This window comes from Cheilinus undulatus, linkage group 17 (assembly GCF_018320785.1).
Source record: "Cheilinus undulatus linkage group 17, ASM1832078v1, whole genome shotgun sequence".
Taxonomy (NCBI): Eukaryota; Metazoa; Chordata; class Actinopteri; order Labriformes; family Labridae; genus Cheilinus; species Cheilinus undulatus.
The window spans coordinates 20,456,610-20,476,286 of NC_054881.1; the positions used below are offsets into that span (position 1 = coordinate 20,456,610).

Genomic DNA, 19,677 nt, shown 5'->3' on the forward strand with positions numbered 1-19,677 from the left:
GACCTATGATCTCTAAAATCTAATCAAATCATCCTTGAGCCAGCAAGAACATTTGAGCAAAGTTTTAAGAATATTCCTTACAGTGTTTTAAGGATATTGTGTTCAAATGGAAAGCAAGGAATGAACATAAAGCCCAGGAAACTGACCAAAGTCTGATCAGGTCATCCTTGGGACAGGGTGAACATTTGTGCAAAGTCTGATGAAAATCTTTCAAAGCATTCTTGAGATATCACATTTACAAGTATGGCCCGGATGCACAGAGCTGATAACCCAAAACAGAATACCTCCGGTCTTGGCTGCCCTGGTGTAGAGCCATAATAAACAAATAAACCAAGATTAAATACATTTATATTTATATTTTATGGTTGGTTTTAATTTTCTCAGTGAACTCACTGACTCCTATAATAGCTGTTTGGTCAATGATTATATCACTGAGGCCTTTTGCCATTTCATTTGTCCATGCAAGATAACCCCGACATCTGTAAGAGGCAGCTGTAGCCTCCAAATACACCTGATGGATTCATTTTGATCAGGGGTGGGCGAATTGTGGCTTGGGGATCACATGCCCTTTTACTCTAATGCCATTTTCAAATATCATAAAATTGTAAATATCAAGAAAATACGCTACAATCTGAGAAATATAAACACTAAATAATTATTTTTGGTAACTGGCATACGTTTGGGTAATGTCATAGGGATGCTTTTAGCAGCCAACCCTGGAAGGCCCGTAAAGGTAAAGAGTAAAATTAACACAGCAAAATACTGGGAATCCTGCGAGTCAATCTTAATTGGTCTGCGAGAAAACTACGGCTTTGGAGAAGTTTATTTTCCAGCAAGACCTGAAGCATACAGCAAAAGCTACACAAAAATGATGTAAAGACAACAAGGTGGATGTTCTGGAGTGACCGAGTCAAAGCCCATAATGTATGAGATAGACAGAACAGCTTTGGTCATCCCAATTACCATCTATGGGCTGTTGCCCAGATGGATGTGACACCTGTCCTATACCATGGGTATGACAAAAAGTTGACCTGGCAATACATTAAAACTAAGGCTACAATCTCTCATATTAAAAGTTTTTGTGGCAGAAAGGTTAAAGCTAATATAGGCAAATTAAGATAAGCACTTTAATATTCCTTCCCTGTAGAAGAAGGTTCACAGTTAGTGGCATCAGCATATCAGCATAGTCACTATCATGCATAGTTACTAACAGCATAGTTTTAGGTAGCATGGGGCGGCGTGTATGAACGCAGCGGCCCGGCACTCCATCACTATCATCAAAACAAAGCCCTTCACTTACACCAGCATGCTCACAGAGTTTACATCTTTCCTGATGGCTAAGAGTGGCCCCACAAATATGCCCTACCAAGCATCTTTCTGGATGGATGACGTGAGGCTGCGGATATCTAACTACCACTTGGACCACTGTGTTTTGTTTGCTGCTACAGAGGAGACTGCCAAACATAATTTCGTTGCATTTTTACAATGCAGTGACAATAAACATCTATCTATCTATCTATCTAGTAAGCAAATAGTTTCGAAAAAATAAAGAGTCCAGACCAGGAATTTAATGTTCACCTTTCAACATATTTTAGTAAAAATTATAAATTTTAAAGACTCTAAAACAAGTCAGTAAATTTTTCAAAATATTGTCAGGACCACTTGTTTAATTAGGAGTTAAAGATGAGTAAAAAAAACTTCTGAAATTCCAGTTGTAAAGACAAAGACAGTGTTATAGTGTTCAAGATTAGGTCAAACTTGAATTTAACCCCTAAATAGATTTTTATTTTTTTTTACTAATCAGACTTTTTGCTGTCTATCAGTCTCAGTAAATTAATGTGGTGTCACTGTTGAGGTGTTTCAGATAAGTGTCATATCAGTCCAGGAGAAAGAGGGTCCATTAATGGTAATTCAGTTCAGTATCCTGCATTGTCCCAGGTCACCTCATAGTCTGGATACCGAGCCTTCAGCTTCTCAGTTGATACTGCATGATTTGCTCTTCCAAATCCCTGTTTAAGAAAAAAAACATTGACAACAAACTCATCAACAAGCAGAAGATGTAACCTCTTTTAGCTTGATTTATGTGTTTTTTAACATAATGTTTGAACATCTACATTTTTTTACAGCAGCATTCTCACCATGGAGTATCCATAAATGTGGATCTTCTTTGCCTGGGCATCGTGTTTGATCCTCCCTCCTCCGATACACTCACAATCCAGAACTCCGTCCTTTTCCAGCTCATCAGCGACCTTCTCATAGATATCAGCTATAGGACCAAATACAGAATATGAAAAATTAACCATGCATGGAACAAAAGAAAGTGGCACAAATGTCCCATTTCAACTTGAAGTACAATGGTTCATTTGATTTCTTATTGAAAAGTCTTCTTACAAGGTTCTAATAAGTTTTATTTAGGAACAAAAACTGCTCTGTCAGACAAAGAATGCGTGTTTGGTTTCAGAAACAAACACTAAAAGGTGAGGGTTAAGTAACTCAGTGCTGCCTTTTTATATCACATGGGCCTAGAAACACCAGCCTCCTGGGTAAAAGTCAAACTGTTTGATCCATCTGTGGCATAAACTCACAGACCTGAGAAGGTATTTAGAGAGGTGTGGGTCTAAATTTAAAGTCGTTTTGGAGGGAGTAGATGAAATAACAGACAACTCTGTCACAAATACTGACGATTTATAACCTTTCTGAGTCTTAACCCTATTCATATTTGCAAAAAAAAGCTCCAGTTTACAGAAAATTTCTTCAAAGTCTAGATGATAACAATAATGTGATGATTCTGGGCTAAAATCACATCCTTCCTGATTGCTCTTTCCAGTAAAAAGTAAGGACTTAAATATGAACTTAACCACAGATAAAGAAGCTTGTAATGAATTGAAAAGGAAATAAGTGGGCATTGAAAAGGTAAAATTCTGATAACACCAGGTGCAGATGACTTTTGATTTGTCCACTGAGCTGTCTGTGATTATTTTTCAATGTGAAATAACACATAATGAATAATGTAGCAGTGGTGAACTTCTTGTACATAACTCTCTGGCTACAATAATACACAGCAGTGGCTTTGCCAAAGTGTGTTGAAAGGGACAATAGGCATGTGATTAATTACTATTTAAAAGAGAAAACTAATGAACCGATTATGGACCTTAATTAATCAAAATTAATGCAAATGATATAACAGCCCTAATTTAAGCAATACACTCTCCATGGTTTTAAAGACCAATAGAATCCAAGAGCTGCAAAACCTAACACAATGTCAATTTGTGCTTTGAAGAGGAATACATAAGAAAGTGAAAGCAAACTGTCCATTATGCACAGATCATTTTGAACGTTGTTGTGCAATTTTAGACGTTATGCAGAAACTGTCTTTGATTTATGGCAAATGATTTTCATTAGTCCTCCTGCCATAAGGCCTCATACAGCCCATGTATGTTCAGTACAGGTGTTATGTATGTTAGCGTACTACCTAAAGGAGCTCTGCTACCGCCCTCCATATTTTTTATGCTTCTCACTCACCGTGATACTCAGCCCAGCCGTATCCTCGGACTATATCCACCTCTGAGTCGTCCCCCTCCTCTTTACTGTGAACTCTGATTAAAACATATTTGAACACACCGGACGGGTCGATGTCCGCCTGCGGTATGTTAGCCATCAGAGCAGCAGCTCGAGTCTGTGTGCACATGTCTAAACTTCTCAATAACACCCCACAGAGACACACAAACAGAAAAAATGCTCGTAATTTCTCTACAGACTCCGTGTCTGTCCACACAAATACCTACAGAGTCTTAAAGGATACAAAACACTGAGTTAAACATGAATGAAGGCTCGTGACAACAGAGGACGTATTTCTTCCGCCATGAAATAACAAGAAAGAAACTTCCGCTTTCAAAATAAAAGACGTACAACACGCATAGATACGTCATGAATCATCACGTTAACGTTTCCGTTTTAAAGCAAGCTTAAAAAGTTAAGATTTTCATTAATATACTTTGACCACTGATTTTAATTAAATATAAAATTTTATGTAAAAAATATAAATGCTCTGTGCTAATATTCGAGACAGTACCTTGTTCAGTGTACCTGACACGTTGATTTCTGATTATTTCATATAAACTGATGTATGTAGCATGTGTATTGACCTATTTCTGTAATTTTATTAGGGCCGAGCACCGAGTGGTGCGAGGACCTAATTGTTTTTGCTCGAGACGTGTAATTTTCCGTCATTGCGTGGACTTTTGAGGCCCTTAACATATCTGAATTTGCGGGACATTTTGCATGTACACCCGGTCTCGCGAAAATTTTGATATTTTTTGGGTCTCCAAATTTACGGTGGCCCTGAGAGCTCACAGCACTGCAACTTTTCTCACTCTTTTGCCCTTGCCAAGATGGCGGCCCCAAAGACGTACCATCAGATAGTGAACGCGTCATCTACATCTTGACATCTATGTTGTTGACGTGGATTTTGAGTTACAGTGGTGTTGGAAAATTAGATAGAAAGTGTTTTTGATTAATTTTAACATTGTGGTCGCATGATTCAGATATTAGCCTATTACAGTGATCTGCTGTTAAACTATCGTTAGCCTTTTGCTTTTAATTAGCCTGCCAATTCTCATAACCTGATGAAATAATACCCACGGTTAATTCACTGTAAAACCATAGACTGTATAAAGTGTGAAACCATGTCAGCAAAACCCACCGGTAGTTTAACTTACTTGTCGCCTATTAAGGGTTCTGATAGTAACTATAGCCAGCTAACAGCGTGTTTCACACTATATACTATATACACATATATATTTCATCAGGTTATGAGAATTGGCAGGCTAATTAAAAGCCAAAGGCTAACGATAGTTTAACAGCAGATCACTGCATTAGGCTAATATCTGAATCATACGATCACAATGTTAAAATTAATCAAAAACACTTACTTTTTATCTCATTTTCCAGCACCACTGTGACTTAAAATCCGCGTCGACAACATCAACAAGCGTGTCTGAACGTGTGCATCACTTTTGAGTGTCCTCTGGAAACACTTCCGTTGTGTTGCGGTCTATTTGCAGCGCGTTTTTCTAATGTGTTGGTCTTTGCAGCGCGTTTTCTAAATGCTGCGCATGTGTTGTCAAATTGATGAAAATGTTTGTGTGCATCACTTTTAAGTGTCCTCTGGAAACACTTCCGTTGTGTTGCGGTGTATTTGCAGCGCGTTTTTCTAATGTGTTGCGGTCTATTTGCAGCGCGTTTTTCTAATGTGTTGCGGTGTATTTGCAGCGTGTTTTTCTAATGTGTTGCGGTCTATTTGCAGCGCGTTTTTCTAATGTGTTGCGGTGTATTTGCAGCGCGTTTTTCTAATGTGTTGTGGTCTATTTGCAGCGTGTTTTTCTAATGTGTTGTGGTCTATTTGCAGCGCGTTTTTCTAATGTGTTGTGTTGGTCTTTGCAGCGCGTTTTCTAAATGCTGCGCATGTGTTGTCAAATTGATGAAGATGTTTGTGTGCATCACTTTTAAGTGTCCTCTGGAAACACTTCCGTTGTGTTGCGGTGTATTTGCAGCGCGTTTTTCTAATGTGTTGCGGTCTATTTGCAGCGCATGTTTCTAATGTGTTGCGGTGTATTTGCAGCGTGTTTTTCTAATGTGTTGCGGTCTATTTGCAGCGCGTTTTTCTAATGTGTTGCGGTGTATTTGCAGCGCGTTTTTCTAATGTGTTGTGGTCTATTTGCAGCGTGTTTTTCTAATGTGTTGTGGTCTATTTGCAGCGCGTTTTTCTAATGTGTTGTGTTGGTCTTTGCAGCATGTTTTCTAAATGCTGCGCATGTGTTGTCAAATTGATGAAGATGTTTTCTTAATTTGCTTGTGTTTTGTCTTTTTGCATGTGTTTTCTTAAGTTGCAGTGCTGTGAGCTCTCAGGGCCACCGTATCTCCAACAAAAAAAAAATACAGAAGAGTATTGGGGCAACTGAAAAAAAAAATTTAAGACGAAAATTTTTTTTTCACTTGTGAGAAAAAAGTCAGAATTCTGAGATTAAAGTCAGAATTCTGAGATTAAAGTCAGAATTCTGAGAAAAAAAGTCAGAATTCTGACTTTATTCTTCAAATGAAAAAAAAGTCTCAAAATTTTTTTTCTCAGACTTTTTTCTCAGAATTCTGACTTTAAACTCAGAATTCTGACTTTAATCTCAGAATTCTGACTTTTTTCTCACAAGTGAAAAAAAAAAAAAAAAATCGTCTCAAATTTTTTTTTCAGTGGCCCTAATACTCTTCCGTACCCCAACATGAAAATTCAGAATTGCAAAAACAGCGCCCCCTATCAGTTTTCAAAGTTGAAGCTTCCTCCTTTGACTTTGTTGTAGATTCATCAAATTTTGTGCGCAGAGTCGGCTTGGGGAGATCTACAAAAAAGCCTCTTGGGCCCACACTCTATCTCCAACAGGAAATCCACCATTTTTTATAAATTAGCGAAAATTGGGGTATTTTTGGCCTTTTCCAGGGGTTATATCTGGATTAACTCCGCTAAGGGATTTCATCTGATCGACTTGTACTTTGGCACAGAGGTAGATGAGACATGGATGATGAAAAGTTATTTATGGCGAGCCGTTTTAACATTAAAAAGTTAAGTTTGACTATCTGTAATTCAGTTTCGCCTAGTCAAAAAGAACATTTCGGATATCCGAAAATACATTTTGCCTATCCAAAATTGTCATTTAAGATATCTATAACGTCATTTTGACAAGGTGAAATGACGTCACTTTTGCCATTCATGTGAATGGGTTATGTCATTTCGGATATCCAAAATGTGAATTATGGATATCTGAAAATGAATTGTAGATGTCTGTAATTCTAATTCAAGATATCTTTAATTGCATTTTGACTAGGCAGAATTAGAATTACAGATATCTTTAATTGTATAGAATTGATGCGAATTAAAGATATCTGTAATTCTACTTCTGCCTAGTCAAAATGTAATTAGAGATATCTTGAATTAGAATTACAGATATCTACAATTCATTTGCAGATATCTGTAATTCACATTTTGGATATCCGAAATGACGTGGATATCCGAAATGACATACCCCATTCGTATGGCAAGCCGTTTTAACATTAAAAAGTTAAGTTTGACTATCCGGAATTCAAATTGTAGATATCCACAATGTCTTTTTGACTAGTCGTAATTCAATTTTGACTAGGCGAAATAACAATTAGAGATATCTAGGCGCCAGAAAAGAAGTGACTAAAGTAACACAAGGTAACTTGACTATGGTGAGAAAAGTTGACGGAGCAAGGTAAACAAAGAGAGCTATGGTAGAAAGTGTAGACCTAGCACCCCCTGTGCAGGCACTAAGCTCTTACAATGAATTTTTGTGCTTTTGTGACCTCTGCAACTACAATTCGTTTGATTTTGTCAAGTTAAAATAAACCAAAAAAATCATCAGTACGAGAGTCAACCGTTAATCACTCAGGAGGGATGCTACAGAGCCCCTTCCCACTATAAAAATAGCCATGATAGCCTGTAGGTATTGATTTCCGGTTGAAACAGCAACAGGTACATTAATGTTAAGCTTAAATCTTTACGAGGCCGGTGCATTAGGCCATCAGTAAATTATGCTGCAAATAACTTTACAGTAACTAAGCACGATACGTCAACCCAGCAAAACAAGCAAGGTTAAGTTATTTAATAGCTACCCCAGACTTCTGCTAGCACATTAGCAATGCTGATGTTAAAAAAGAAAACTTACCCTGAAGTCGTTGAACTTGTCAGTGAAATAGTCACCTTGTTGTGGAAAGTAACATTGAATCATCATTTCTAGCTGCCAACTTCTGTCTTGCACGGACCACAGCATTAGAAAGGCGGTTAAAAACTCCGTCAACCCCATGGTCAACCCCCGGCTCCTCAGACATGGTGCTAATCAATAGTTAAAAGTTCACGCATGTAGGCCTAGAACGTGCATGACAAACAGAGTTCCATAGATTTGAAGATTTGAACAACCTGTGCGCTCCCGCCTAAAGTGGGAGGCGGGCCAAATTTGTCGTAATTACAGATATCTGCAACGCCATTTCGCCTAGTCAAAATTCTAATTCAAGATATCTCTAATTACATTTTGACTAGGTGAAATTAAATTGTAGATATCTGTAAATGGAATTTCGCCTAGTCAAAATTCATTTCAAGATATCTATAATTCAATTGTAGATATCTACAATTTAATTTTGCCTTGTCAAAATTCCATTTACAGATATCTACCATTTAATTTCGCCTAGTCAAAATTCCATTTACAGATATCTACAATTTAATTTTGCCTAGTCAAAATTTAATTTTGGATATCCGAAAAGGGACATGTAGATATCTTGAATTGTATAGAATTGATGCGAATTAAAGATATCTGTAATTCTTATTCTGCCTAGTCAAAATGTAATTAGAGATATCTTGAATTAGAATTACAGATATCTACAATTCATTTACAGATATCCGTAATTCACATTTTGGATATCCGAAATCATATTAGTCAAAATGACGTGGTAGACATCTTAAATGACAATTTTGGATTGGCAGAATGTGTTTTTCAGATACCCGAAATGTTCTTTTTTACTCGGGGAAATTGAATTACATACTTCTTCAATTTGAATTCCGGATAGTCAAACTTAACTTTTTAATGTTAAAATGGCTTGCCATACATTCACATGAATGGCAAAAGCAACGTCATTTCGCCTTGTCAAAATGACGTTGTAGATATCTTAAATGACCATTTTGGATAGGCAGAATGTATTTTCGGATATCCAAAATGTTCTTTTTGACTAGGTGAAATTGAATAACATATATCTACAATTTGAATTCCGTAAGTCAAACGTAACTTTTTAATGTTAAAACAGCTTGCCACAGTTATTCGGGGTTTTCTCATTAGTTGAAAGGCGTGGCCATGGCGAACCCTCAAATTTGCATATTTTTTGAAAAACAGGAAATTGTTTATAACTCAGCCATGCATTGTCCGATCTGACTCAAACTTCTTGAATTTATGGACCGTCCCTTTCTGCACACATTCATGTGGTTATATTTTTTTTCTGTCATAGCGCCACCTAGTGCTGATAGGGAGTATCAAGGCTAATAGCAGAAGCAGCTGATTGAAGTCCTTTGAAGATATTTACATGAAATTTGTGTCAGGACAGCCTAGAGAAGTTGATTTATGTCTGTACAAAAATCTGTGACTTTTAGTCCGAGGGCGTGGCCTCTACAGGGCGATATACAAAAAAGTTGTTTTTTTGTCTCGCCATCAATTTTTAAACAGCCATAACTCTGGCATAAATTCTTGTATCTGAGACAAATTTCATGTGCTTGATAACAGTCGCACCCAGAACACATTCATATTTGAAATTTTGAAAAATTGCGCAGCGCCACCCTCTGGCAACAGAAAGTCACTACTCCGGAATTTTGCTTTATGATAGTTGGTCAAATCATGCCGAAATTTGCTCAGGCAGTTTCCAAGGAGTTGCCCTTACACATAATTGAAGGTCAAAGATCTAGGTCAAAAGGCGTGGCCATGCCAATTTTTTGTTCACCATGCAACAGGAAGTAGAATTTTCACGTTCTTAGGACACTTTTAGAGGAATGAAAATTGGCATAAAAATTCCCAGTGTCATTCTGAGATGATCGATATTCATTTTGAAGGTGGGCATGCTTGGCCTATTGGCTCAATGGCACCCCCTACAACCTTTCAAAAATTCAGCCATTTTGAATTCTTTGGTAAAATGAGGCATATTTTAGGGGTTGTATTCAAACGAACTCGTCCTAGGGCGTTCATCCAAACTATTTGATCTTTGGTGTAGAGCAAGAAGAGATGTCTTAGGTCAAAAGGTTTTCGGGGATTTCTCATTAGTCGAAAGGCGTGGCCATGGCAGCCCCTCAAAGTTAGCTATTTTGCCAATAAATCTGATTTTGCTGTCATGGAAACATGCAGGGCCAAAACACACCACATTTTGTCAAACATTACTGTTTTCCACATCTTATCATGTCAGCATGCCAGTATTAAAGATATGCAGATTTTCATCAAAGGGCGGGGGCGTGGCATCCTTGCAAATTTCGATTTTGACGATTAGGTCTCGCCATACAAACGCAATCTGTTATATCTCAGCTGTACATCATCATATCTTAACAAGATTTTGTGTGCTTATTGGAATTACATGGCTGAACAACTTCCGTACACAACATTTTTCTCTAAATCATAGCCTCCCGCTGGCAGCATGAAGTACTGTTTTTGTATAATTGCCTCTAATTCCTCCAAAATTGGAGATATTGCATTCAACTTTTATTAAATTTATGAAGTTTTACTGGGGTAATCAGATTTGTAAAACTCACATGTCTGCTTCTAACTGTTGGACAACAAAGGATCCTTCGCCATGAAACAGGAAGAACTTATTTGAAGAGCTTAAACTTCTTGTAGAGTCCTAAAACTTGGCACAAATATGCTCAGTGGAAAATTGAGATGATCAATATTAATGTTGTGGGTGGGCGTGGCTTTTTGGCTCAGTGGCACCCCCTAAAACATTTCAAAAATTCAGCCCCTGCAGCAGGTTTAACCTAAGATTTCGAAAAGTTTTGAGCTTGTACAACATCTCAAGATGCCGTAAAACAAACAGGAAGTCCACCATTTTAAATTTTGTGGGCAAAAAGCAGCATATTGCAGACATTACAATTTTCAAAATTCCTCTTGGGGAATTCTTCCAAACACCTCCATATTAAAGATATTGTAAGAAGACATGTCAAAGCTGAAAATTTAATTGGAACGCTTTCATTACTCAAAGGGGTGTGGCCATGGTGAATTTTTCTTCACCATGAACAGGAAGTATAATTATCCTGGGCTTAGAAAACTTGTGGAGACTTGAAACCTGGCACAAAAATTCACAGTGGGAATCTGAAATGACTGCCCTTTGTGTTTTGGGTGGGCTTTACTTTACTGGTTCAGTGACACCCCTTACAATATTTTAAAAAATCAGCCCCCAGGCACATATTACCTAGGCCTTCGAAAATGCTTAAGCATTCATGTTGTCGCAGAACCTACAATTAAGCCTCTTGGACGCATATTGTAAAACAACAGCAAGGCTATTTTTTTCCCTTCATTTTGCAAGTTGAAAGCTTCTAAAGTCCCTCTTCTCTTAATGGAACTACAATTAAGGCTATGCTGCTATCTTGTAATAATACAAAATGCTGCAACACTATTTAGGACAGGGTCCAAACAGCAAGCAACACATTAAAATGTTTGTATCTATTTATCCATGAAAATAAGAGAAAATGACGAACAGAGATGAGATAGTAAAGCATTGAAGAAAATAATAAAACATGTACACATCTGTATCTCTGTATTTACTCCTCTGCTCTATCTTCATCACCAATGATTGGAACATTCAGAAGACAATCAGTTAATGCTTTAGCCACTCATTTTTCTCCTGTGTGGTGAGCGTGCACACACAAGGGAGAGGGAGTGAGGCTGCAAGCATGCCAAAAAGAGAGAGAGAGAGCGAGAGAGAGAGAGAGAGCAGCTGAGCCAAGCAGAGCAGAAAGAGGAGCTATGAAGTTGACAATCCTGTGATTTTTTGCCATATTTTAGAGCTGCATTCCAAATTTTCAGGGCTCATACCTCCTGCCCATTTGTTTGACTACCAAATTAACTACAAGCTCTGGATATTAATGAAGGGTGTTATCTTCTGTTTCTGTGAAATTGTGGGTGTTGCAATCCCAATATACCCCATGGGTGCAGCGCACCGTGTTGCTGGCACTCAACGGTTGCCACACATTCGCGGTTGTGACACATCCCGACGTGCAACAGGTTGTGAGGGCCCGTCATCGCTGCTTGCAGCTTTAATTTGTGTTCTTTTTCCTTACTTATATTTGCAAGTTAATCCTTTTTATTCAAGCATGAATGGAGAGGGACCTGGACGCAGCCGAGCATAGACATGATAAATGAATATTCACCTGTCAGTGTATAAAAGCTTTACTGAGTCCTCCTTTCATTTAGGCAGAAACTAATCAAGGATCTGATTTCATATTTTAACAAATGTAATGTTTTATTGCTAGAAAAAAGGCTATCAAATGCTGATGTGGACCCCGGGAAAAAATTGCTGCTGCATTGTAAAAGTGATCTGTACAAACTACAAAGAAATTATTTTTATTATTCAACTTCTGTGTTAAATATTATGCTAAACTGTGGTGCCCATCACCTCCTTAGTTAGCGTTTTAAATTTGAATTAATTGCACATAAAATAGGAAAAGGTCGCTCATGAGTTGAAGTTATTTGTGGTTTTAATTTGAGTTCATAAAGAGTCAAGTAGTTTTGATCACAGGTGAGTCACTCAGACTCTCCCTCTCCTCTCTGTGTAGCTTTTACATCTGAACAGCAAACAACCAGACCTCTGAGGATACTGGGACCAGGAGGACAACAGAATCTAGCTACAGAATTAAGATAAGCTTCAATGTCGATTACAGAATTTCAGCAAAGTACAGGTGAAAATGGCCAGCTACAAGTTCTGATATTAGTTTGAATATTTATATTCTTGATTCTGATAAGGAAGAATAATTCATCAAGATCAATTTAGTCATAAAACTTTTGTCTTAAATTAAAGATAAATATTTATTCTGATGTGTTTTTTACATCTATGTGGTACCCTCTTCGTCTGTATCAAGAAGCTGTTCTCCTTCACTCATCCCCTCATCAGCATGACTCTGCTGCATGGAGAAAAGTTCCTTTTGATATCAGGGGATGCTGCAGCACCTACAGTAAAATTCATTTGGCTGTGCACCCCATGTTAAACAATGGCAAACTTTGAGCTGAACTCTTCTACTTTTCTGCACAATAACCTTCAGAGCATTCTGACAGAAAGGGAGTCTTCATCATCACCACCAAACTCATGATAACAGATGAATCTGTGAGGTGGTCTCTACTCTGGAGACTTTCCTGAGAGACTCACAGCTATCTAAAGGCTCAGGCTCTGTTCTTAATGGAGAACATTTATAAGACATTTCTGGCTTCAATGGGGGAGTCATTTGGAGGTTTGTCTCTCTTAAAGGAGGAAGGATCCCACTACAAACCAACCAAAAATCAGCTGATAGGAATGCATGCAGGATCTCTAAACACATCAGTTCTTGTTTTAGTTTTCGCCAGACTCATTTGTTCAGAACAGCTAAAATGAACTTAGTTTTATTTATTTTTTAAAGTAATTTTGTAAAGGGAATTGATATGATTTATGTATCTTGTTGATTGTATAGCCCATAGATTCAGGTGCTTTGCTGGATATTTTGCTGATCAAGCCTCAGGACAGGAAATCCGAATAAGCTATTAAAACTGAATGAGGGAGAGAGAGGACAGGGGATTGAGGTTGATGTATCTATGGAGCAGAGGAGGATGCAAATTCTTGATGGTAATTTTTTTCTTCCATTTATTTCAGGAAAATGTTCTCTGGTAGCAGATTGAGTTTTATTGGTAATCATATCAAGAGATTTTCTCATGGTGGACTTTAATTGTAGGTATTTCAAGGACTGGTTAATCCCAAAGGCGACCTTCTGGACCAAATGCTGGAAGCTAATACAATATGAATCTTGGATGATGGGGTGGAGGTGTGCAATTCCATGTTTCTTTCAGACGGGGAAGTTAAATTTTTTTTTAAATAGATGGTTAGGTCTTAGTCATTCCAAACTGGGGAGTTGGTGGATGGTGCTACTGTTGAACTTGGGATTCTTTTTACGTATCATGTTTCTTTTTATCAAACAGTAGTAATTGAAGTGGACTTGTCAAACAATCTTTTTTTCTGTGCTGCCTGTGGATCTCCTGCTCTGCTACGCTCATCTGGAATCTCTTTCATAAAATAGCAGGAAGGCCGTCTTACGCCTCTTGCGGCTCACTGCTTGTCTTGTAGTTTCACTGACTACACTGTCGTTGCAGGTCACCCAGGAGGCTCTCTTGTTTGCTGGTCCTTCCCGTCTGTATGCAGCATCGCAGATATAATGGCCGTGCTCTGCTCCTGAGCCCAGATGGCTTACCATGCCTACCAGAGAGTAACTAGCAACTGACTCTTGGTTGACGCATGATTTTGGGCTCACGAGCAGATTCTGCGATATTACAACAGAGCGTTCTACCTTCTCCAGACTGTAAGATTCAGTGAACCTAAATCTCTGCAGCTGCAGAATTAGTATTTTTGGCAACGACTTAAAAGACCACCTCTGGGCTGACTCTTCACTGCCACATTCACAGTGAAAGTCAATAGAGGTGTCTTTCAGGTAGGTTGACAGGCAGCCGCTCACAGAATATTCCTGAGACAGGTCCAGGGAGAGATTAATGAAGTCTTCCTCCCTCATGGATTGGATTCCACAACCCCTGCAGGTTCTTTTGCTCTGCATTTGGAAGACAATGTTAGTTTCTACTGGGCACGTATACTTCATGCCCATTCTCATTGCCTCTGCCTGAAGGTCCAATGCTGGCGACCTCATCTGTTCCAGTACACAGCTGAGGAACTCATGAGCATCCTTTTGTGCATCGTCCTGAAATTCTGAATTCTGCTCAGCCACAAGTGACTTGAACGTAGCCAGAATCTCTCTCTTTTCATCCTCCTTGTCCATAAACCGGCACAAATCCACTTGACTGAACACTCTGTAGAGCTGTGCCTTTGGGTGAGCGCTCCAAACATGTTCCTGTTTGTAGAGCTCATCCATAAAAGGCACCAGCGACCGCAGACCCTGCAGAGTTGAGTTCATATAGCAGGTCTGTGCCAGGTTTGGTAACCCGAGGCGGACTAGCTCCTCATTAGAGATGGGCTCTGTGACTGATTGTGGAGAGTCTGGTGGACTGACGGTGCCAGACTGAAAGCTTCCACCTTGGCCAGCTGGTTTGATATTTGGGGGGAGAGGGTTTATGTTCATCCAGCTGTTTGTTTGTTCATCCCCTTCCTTTTTCTCAGCCTCTTCACCCATGGGGTCCTCAATGATTTTTGGGCTCTGTGATGCCTCCTTGAATTCAATCTCTCCACCCTCAGACTCCAAAACAGGAGTTTTGGTAACTGGAGCTTCTCTGTCCTCAGACTTTGTTTCATCACTGAAGCAGATCAGCTCCCCACCAATGAATTCTACCCTTGATGGTAAACTCACTGATTGTGGTGGAGAGTCCAGCAGACTGAGTGTCTCACGCTGAAGAATTTCACTGGGACCTGCTGGGCTGACTTGTGCAGGCATTGGAGCACCAGATGAAAGAGAATCAATTATAATTTTGTAATTGGTGTGTTCCTGATTTTTCTTTTTCTCAGAGATTGTATCCTCCTTCTCTGAAGTCTTCTTGTCCAGATGTTCTGTTTTCTTAGTGCCCTCAGTGGCATCAGGAGTAGTTGATTTCCTCTCCATACACTCCTTGATGCTTTCATGGCTTTTTTTAGTGGCAGCAGGCGGCGCGGCAGTTTCCTGTGCTTTATTCTCCTGCACAGTGGTCTGTTGCACCTTCCTATTAAACCACTTTTTCCAAAATTTGATCTTTTTGCCCTTTGTTGAATTATTGATTTCCACAGAGGTGTTGGCCGGGTCCTGCTCCTCTGCGGCACTCAGATTTGGGCTGGGGACATAAAAATTTTCTTCCTCCTCCAGTTTTTGTCTTCTTTGATAACCGAAAAAGTTACCCATTGTCCTGATTTTTGTGGCAGTGGAAAGAATTTGAACTTAATTTGCTCTGAATTCTGTGACAAATTTTCCTTTTGCACAGTGAAATCTCCAGACCTTTATAAACCGGTGGAGCACTTTGGCCAGTTGAGATGGTTTTGAATGTTCAATATGGATATACCTTAATTCTTGGTAGGTATATGTGATATGATGCTTTGATCTATGACGTCACCAAGCGAAGTCAAATGACAGCAGTCCCACCTATCATAGAAGAAGGGGGCGGGGCTTCACTCGCGAGACTCGGCTAATGTGGCTAATGCTAACGTTGTCCTGTTTCCTACGCCAGTGCGGGATTTAAGCCTGTTCAGAAACAGGACTGGGAATGTGAAACACTCCTTAGAAAGGGAAGAAACATCACACACACACGGATAAGTCTGTGAAGTCAGCTGCCGAAGAGAAACACCGAGCCTGTCTCTATTAAAGCAGCCATCTGCAGGTAAATGAATTCACCTGTCAGTTAAGAGTAAATGAGCTACATCAGTAATGACAGTGTACAACAGACTTTCCTGAGAGACACACAGCTATCTAAACACTCAGGCTCTGTTCTTAATGGAGATTAAGAATCTCTACATTTAAAAGCTCTTTGATACATGCTATCATCACTTTATTTGTTAGCATTGGTAATAAAACCACATGTGCGTGCCTCTGACTGAATCTTCTCTAGATAATATATCCTGATGAGTTTCTTTTTAAGTGTTTTAACTGTTTCATGCTTTAATAAAATGATGTATATTAAAGTGAAAAGAAGAACAGTTGTTTTTATACTTTGACTTTTTTCACTGTAAATGACAGACTAAGTCAAATGCTGTAAGAATGCTCTCTGTGATAAATGCCTCACCTGTTACTCATATTTGACATAAATAATCTATTTACCATCCCAGTCAGCATCCTTGCAGTCTTTGCCAATCTTGCAACCATATTATCAATGCACACAGACATATACTAGAAATAACACCAACAAGAGCTAGTATATATTTAAATCTTAACTTTTAAACTTTTGTTCATTATTTATTTTTGTATCTAATGCTTAATTCCTGTACACTGAGAGCAAAGCTAACCAGAGTCAAATTCCCGGTTGCATAAGCATACTTGGCTAATAAAGCTGAATCTGATTCTGTAGTTGAATAGATGTAAAACAGCCCCACCTATGACGTTTTTCACTGGCCACCACTGTTAGTAAATGTCAAAGTGGTTCATACAGAAGTACAATTATTAACACCCGTTGAGCATTAGCCTGTAAGGATTGTGTCTGTGCACATAACCCTGACTTTAGCCTTTAGCGTTAAGCATCTTCTTTAGGTCAGTTGGTTTGAAAGCAAGAAAACGATTGTGCTTCAAGCCAAGTGTTTACATTTTAGTCTCTGAGCTGTGTCTGGTTTTGGCTTGAACACATCCCAGTGATCTAAACCTGCAGTGTGATAGAGAATTACTGAAGAGACTCTTTCAGTCTTCACTTTTTCTGGTAATTATCTATGACATGTCTTGTATTATCCTGCAGGTACAAAAACAGTAGAAATGCAGTTGCAGCTGGTATGAACAGGTTTAAACTGTGCTATATATCTCCTGCTTTAATTTCTTTGTTTTCTTTAGGGGAGCCTCTGGTCCAGAGGGATGATGACGCACCAGAGACAGTCACACATAGACTGAAGACCTATGAAACCCAGACAGAGCCAGTCTTAGAGTACTACAGGTACAATACTGCTGGCAAATACAAAATCTCCACTTTTTAATGTGTGTTTAATTCCCCTTTGACAATTAGAGAACTTTAGAGATATAATGGGGTAAGTTTTGCTTCTTACAGTCTTGAAGAGTGCTCATACATAAATGCAATAACATACAGTTAAAAGAGGTAAAAGACTACGACTCAGAGCGTCTGAACCTTGACCCTGTCCTCTCTGCACATCTCTCAGGGTTACTTGCACAACTGCATAACCGGCTAAGAAACACATTCCAATAATGCAAAGTTATGGGGCAAACATCTATTTTGTTCTTTTCACAGAAGCAAATGAAACATGCAGATTGCTTTTAAAAACAATCGTCTTCCGGGTTTACCAGAATTATTGCACCTTAATTTTTTAAATTGTTTTATATCATCATTTTTGGTGTTCTCTCTTCTACTCCTACTGCTATAGTACTGAATTGGAGAACGAAGTACAAAAATAATACATAAGAGAAAATATATTTGCAACCTAGCCATCTTTGTTAACCTCCTGAGACCTGTGCGTTTGTTTGGAATGCATTCTTAGCATCTCTGGGATAAACTGGGAGGGTTTAGAGAAGAGGAAGCTGAGTTGGAGGGACCTCTTGGAGTAAAGAGGATAGTTGAGTTAAATTCCTGTTAGGGGATACCAATGAAGTCCTACAATCAATCCAGAAAAACACTGGGTTGTTGAGGACCAATCATATTCGTGCTCAGAGACAGCAACTTTGAGACACAGTTTGATAGGGTGTAAGATGAGTTTGTCACAAGGTAGATAGACATGAAGACATGACAGGGTTTTGAAAAGTTTAGCAGCAGGAATTGAAAACAGAAGGCGACCAATTGAGCTGCGCAGTTAAATGTGCAGTTCATACTCAAAAACCCTCCAATATGGCTGAGTTAAAACAATCCTGCGAAGAAGAGAGGGCCAAAATTCCTCCACAGCGATGTGAAAGACTCATCACCAGTAATTACAAACACTTGATTTTAGTTATTGCTGCCAAAGGTGGCACAACCAGTTATTAGATTCAGGGGGCAATTACTTTTCACATAGGGCCAGATAGGTTTGGATTTTTCCCCCTTAAAAAATGAAATAATCATTAAAACACTGCATTTTCTATTTATTTGGGTTGTCTTTGGGAAAATATGAAAAATAGTTTGATGATCCAAAACATTTAAGTGTGATAAATATGCAAAAAAGTCAGGAATCAGAAAGGGGGCTAATACTTTTTTACGGCACTCTAAAAGCTTCTTTTCATTCACTAGATTTGGGTGACTTTTTGAGGTATTTGAAAATTAAATCCAAATCATTATATCTGCCATTGAACATGTATTTTTAGCCATTTTTAACCCATTTTCAATTTTACCTTTTAATATTTAAAGGAGCTGTTCCATTAAAATAATGAATTAGTAAACAGATCATTTTCTAGAAATTAGACATTTCTTTTTTCATCAGTTCTACCGAACTGAAATCAAAAGGTTGTTTCTGTTTTATCAAAATTTTTAAAACTAGTGCGCTGTGAAGACACAGTAGCTATATAGCCCATACAAAAACATACAAGAGTGCTTTTACATTGAAACATATATGATTACTGCATATATAAACCATGAAGTGCAACATTGTGACCATTAAGTGTAAAAGGTTTTACTTCGGTTCAAGCCTGACAGCATGAAGTGCAATACAAGACATACAAACACAATTTGTCCTTTCCCACCAGTTTTTTCAGCGATTCTGCAGCAGGCTGTGGACAAGCTCTCATCTTTAATAAAGGACCTCATGGCTAAGAAACAATATTGCAGCAACAGTGGAATTACAACAGTCTGCTGATGCTGAGGTATGCCCCTTCAGTGCTGCATCAGACTAATTATATAAAGGGTTTTTAGTTCCATCTAGTGGTCACTTTGGGTACAGCATATCATTACAGCTCTGAAGGAGCTGGAGTTTGCATGAAGTCAAGGACATCCATGTTTACAATAGACTTCACTGCCTCAAATCAAGCTCTCAGTCCAGTAATGTAATTGAGTTAACGATGGGAGGCTGACTCTACCAATGAGTGCTGCAGCTCATTGAACTAATGGAGCTCAGTGTCTGGACAGTGATGGAAATACTGGGCTGTAAGGAAACAAGGAGCTGTGGGGCAAAAACAATGAGTCTAATTCACTGATATCTTCCTAAGAATTTTCTTTTATCTGTTCGAAAGAAAATATGTAAGAGAAACCTACGTGGTAGTCATGGCCCATTCTTTAAGCGCTGAATAGTTTGCGCCTGTGTTCTGTAATTGATGAATGCCAGGTGCTAGTA

The 19,677-nt window shown here is 38.7% G+C and overlaps 1 protein-coding gene and 1 long non-coding RNA gene across 2 annotated transcripts; one reads left to right on the forward strand and one right to left on the reverse strand.

The window, feature by feature from the left end:
* Window positions 1-805: 805 nt before the first annotated feature.
* phpt1 (phosphohistidine phosphatase 1) lies at window positions 806-3,873 on the reverse strand. Its single transcript, XM_041810265.1, has 3 exons — window positions 3,523-3,873; window positions 2,139-2,266; window positions 806-2,009 (listed from the first exon to the last, which is right to left on the reverse strand). The coding sequence occupies exons 1-3, from the start codon at window positions 3,686-3,688 to the stop codon at window positions 1,917-1,919; spliced, it is 387 nt and encodes a 128-aa protein (XP_041666199.1). The 5' UTR covers window positions 3,689-3,873; the 3' UTR covers window positions 806-1,916.
* Window positions 3,874-15,906: 12,033 nt separating this feature from the next.
* On the forward strand, window positions 15,907-19,210 carry LOC121525656. The gene is made up of 3 exons (XR_005993242.1): window positions 15,907-16,112; window positions 17,267-17,366; window positions 19,094-19,210. It is a non-coding gene; the product is annotated as an uncharacterized LOC121525656 (long non-coding RNA).
* The last annotated feature ends 467 nt before the right edge of the window (window positions 19,211-19,677 follow it).

Coding starts and splice junctions, on each gene's coding strand:
- phpt1 (XM_041810265.1), bottom strand. CDS start 3,688: ATGTGCACACAGACTCGAGCTGCTGCTCTGATGGCTAACATACCGCAG. Junction 2,267..3,522: donor CGGCTGGGCTGAGTATCACG/GTGAGTGAGAAG, acceptor TTGGTCCTATAG/CTGATATCTATGAGAAGGTC. Junction 2,010..2,138: donor ACATTTATGGATACTCCATG/GTGAGAATGCTG, acceptor TTTCTTAAACAG/GGATTTGGAAGAGCAAATCA.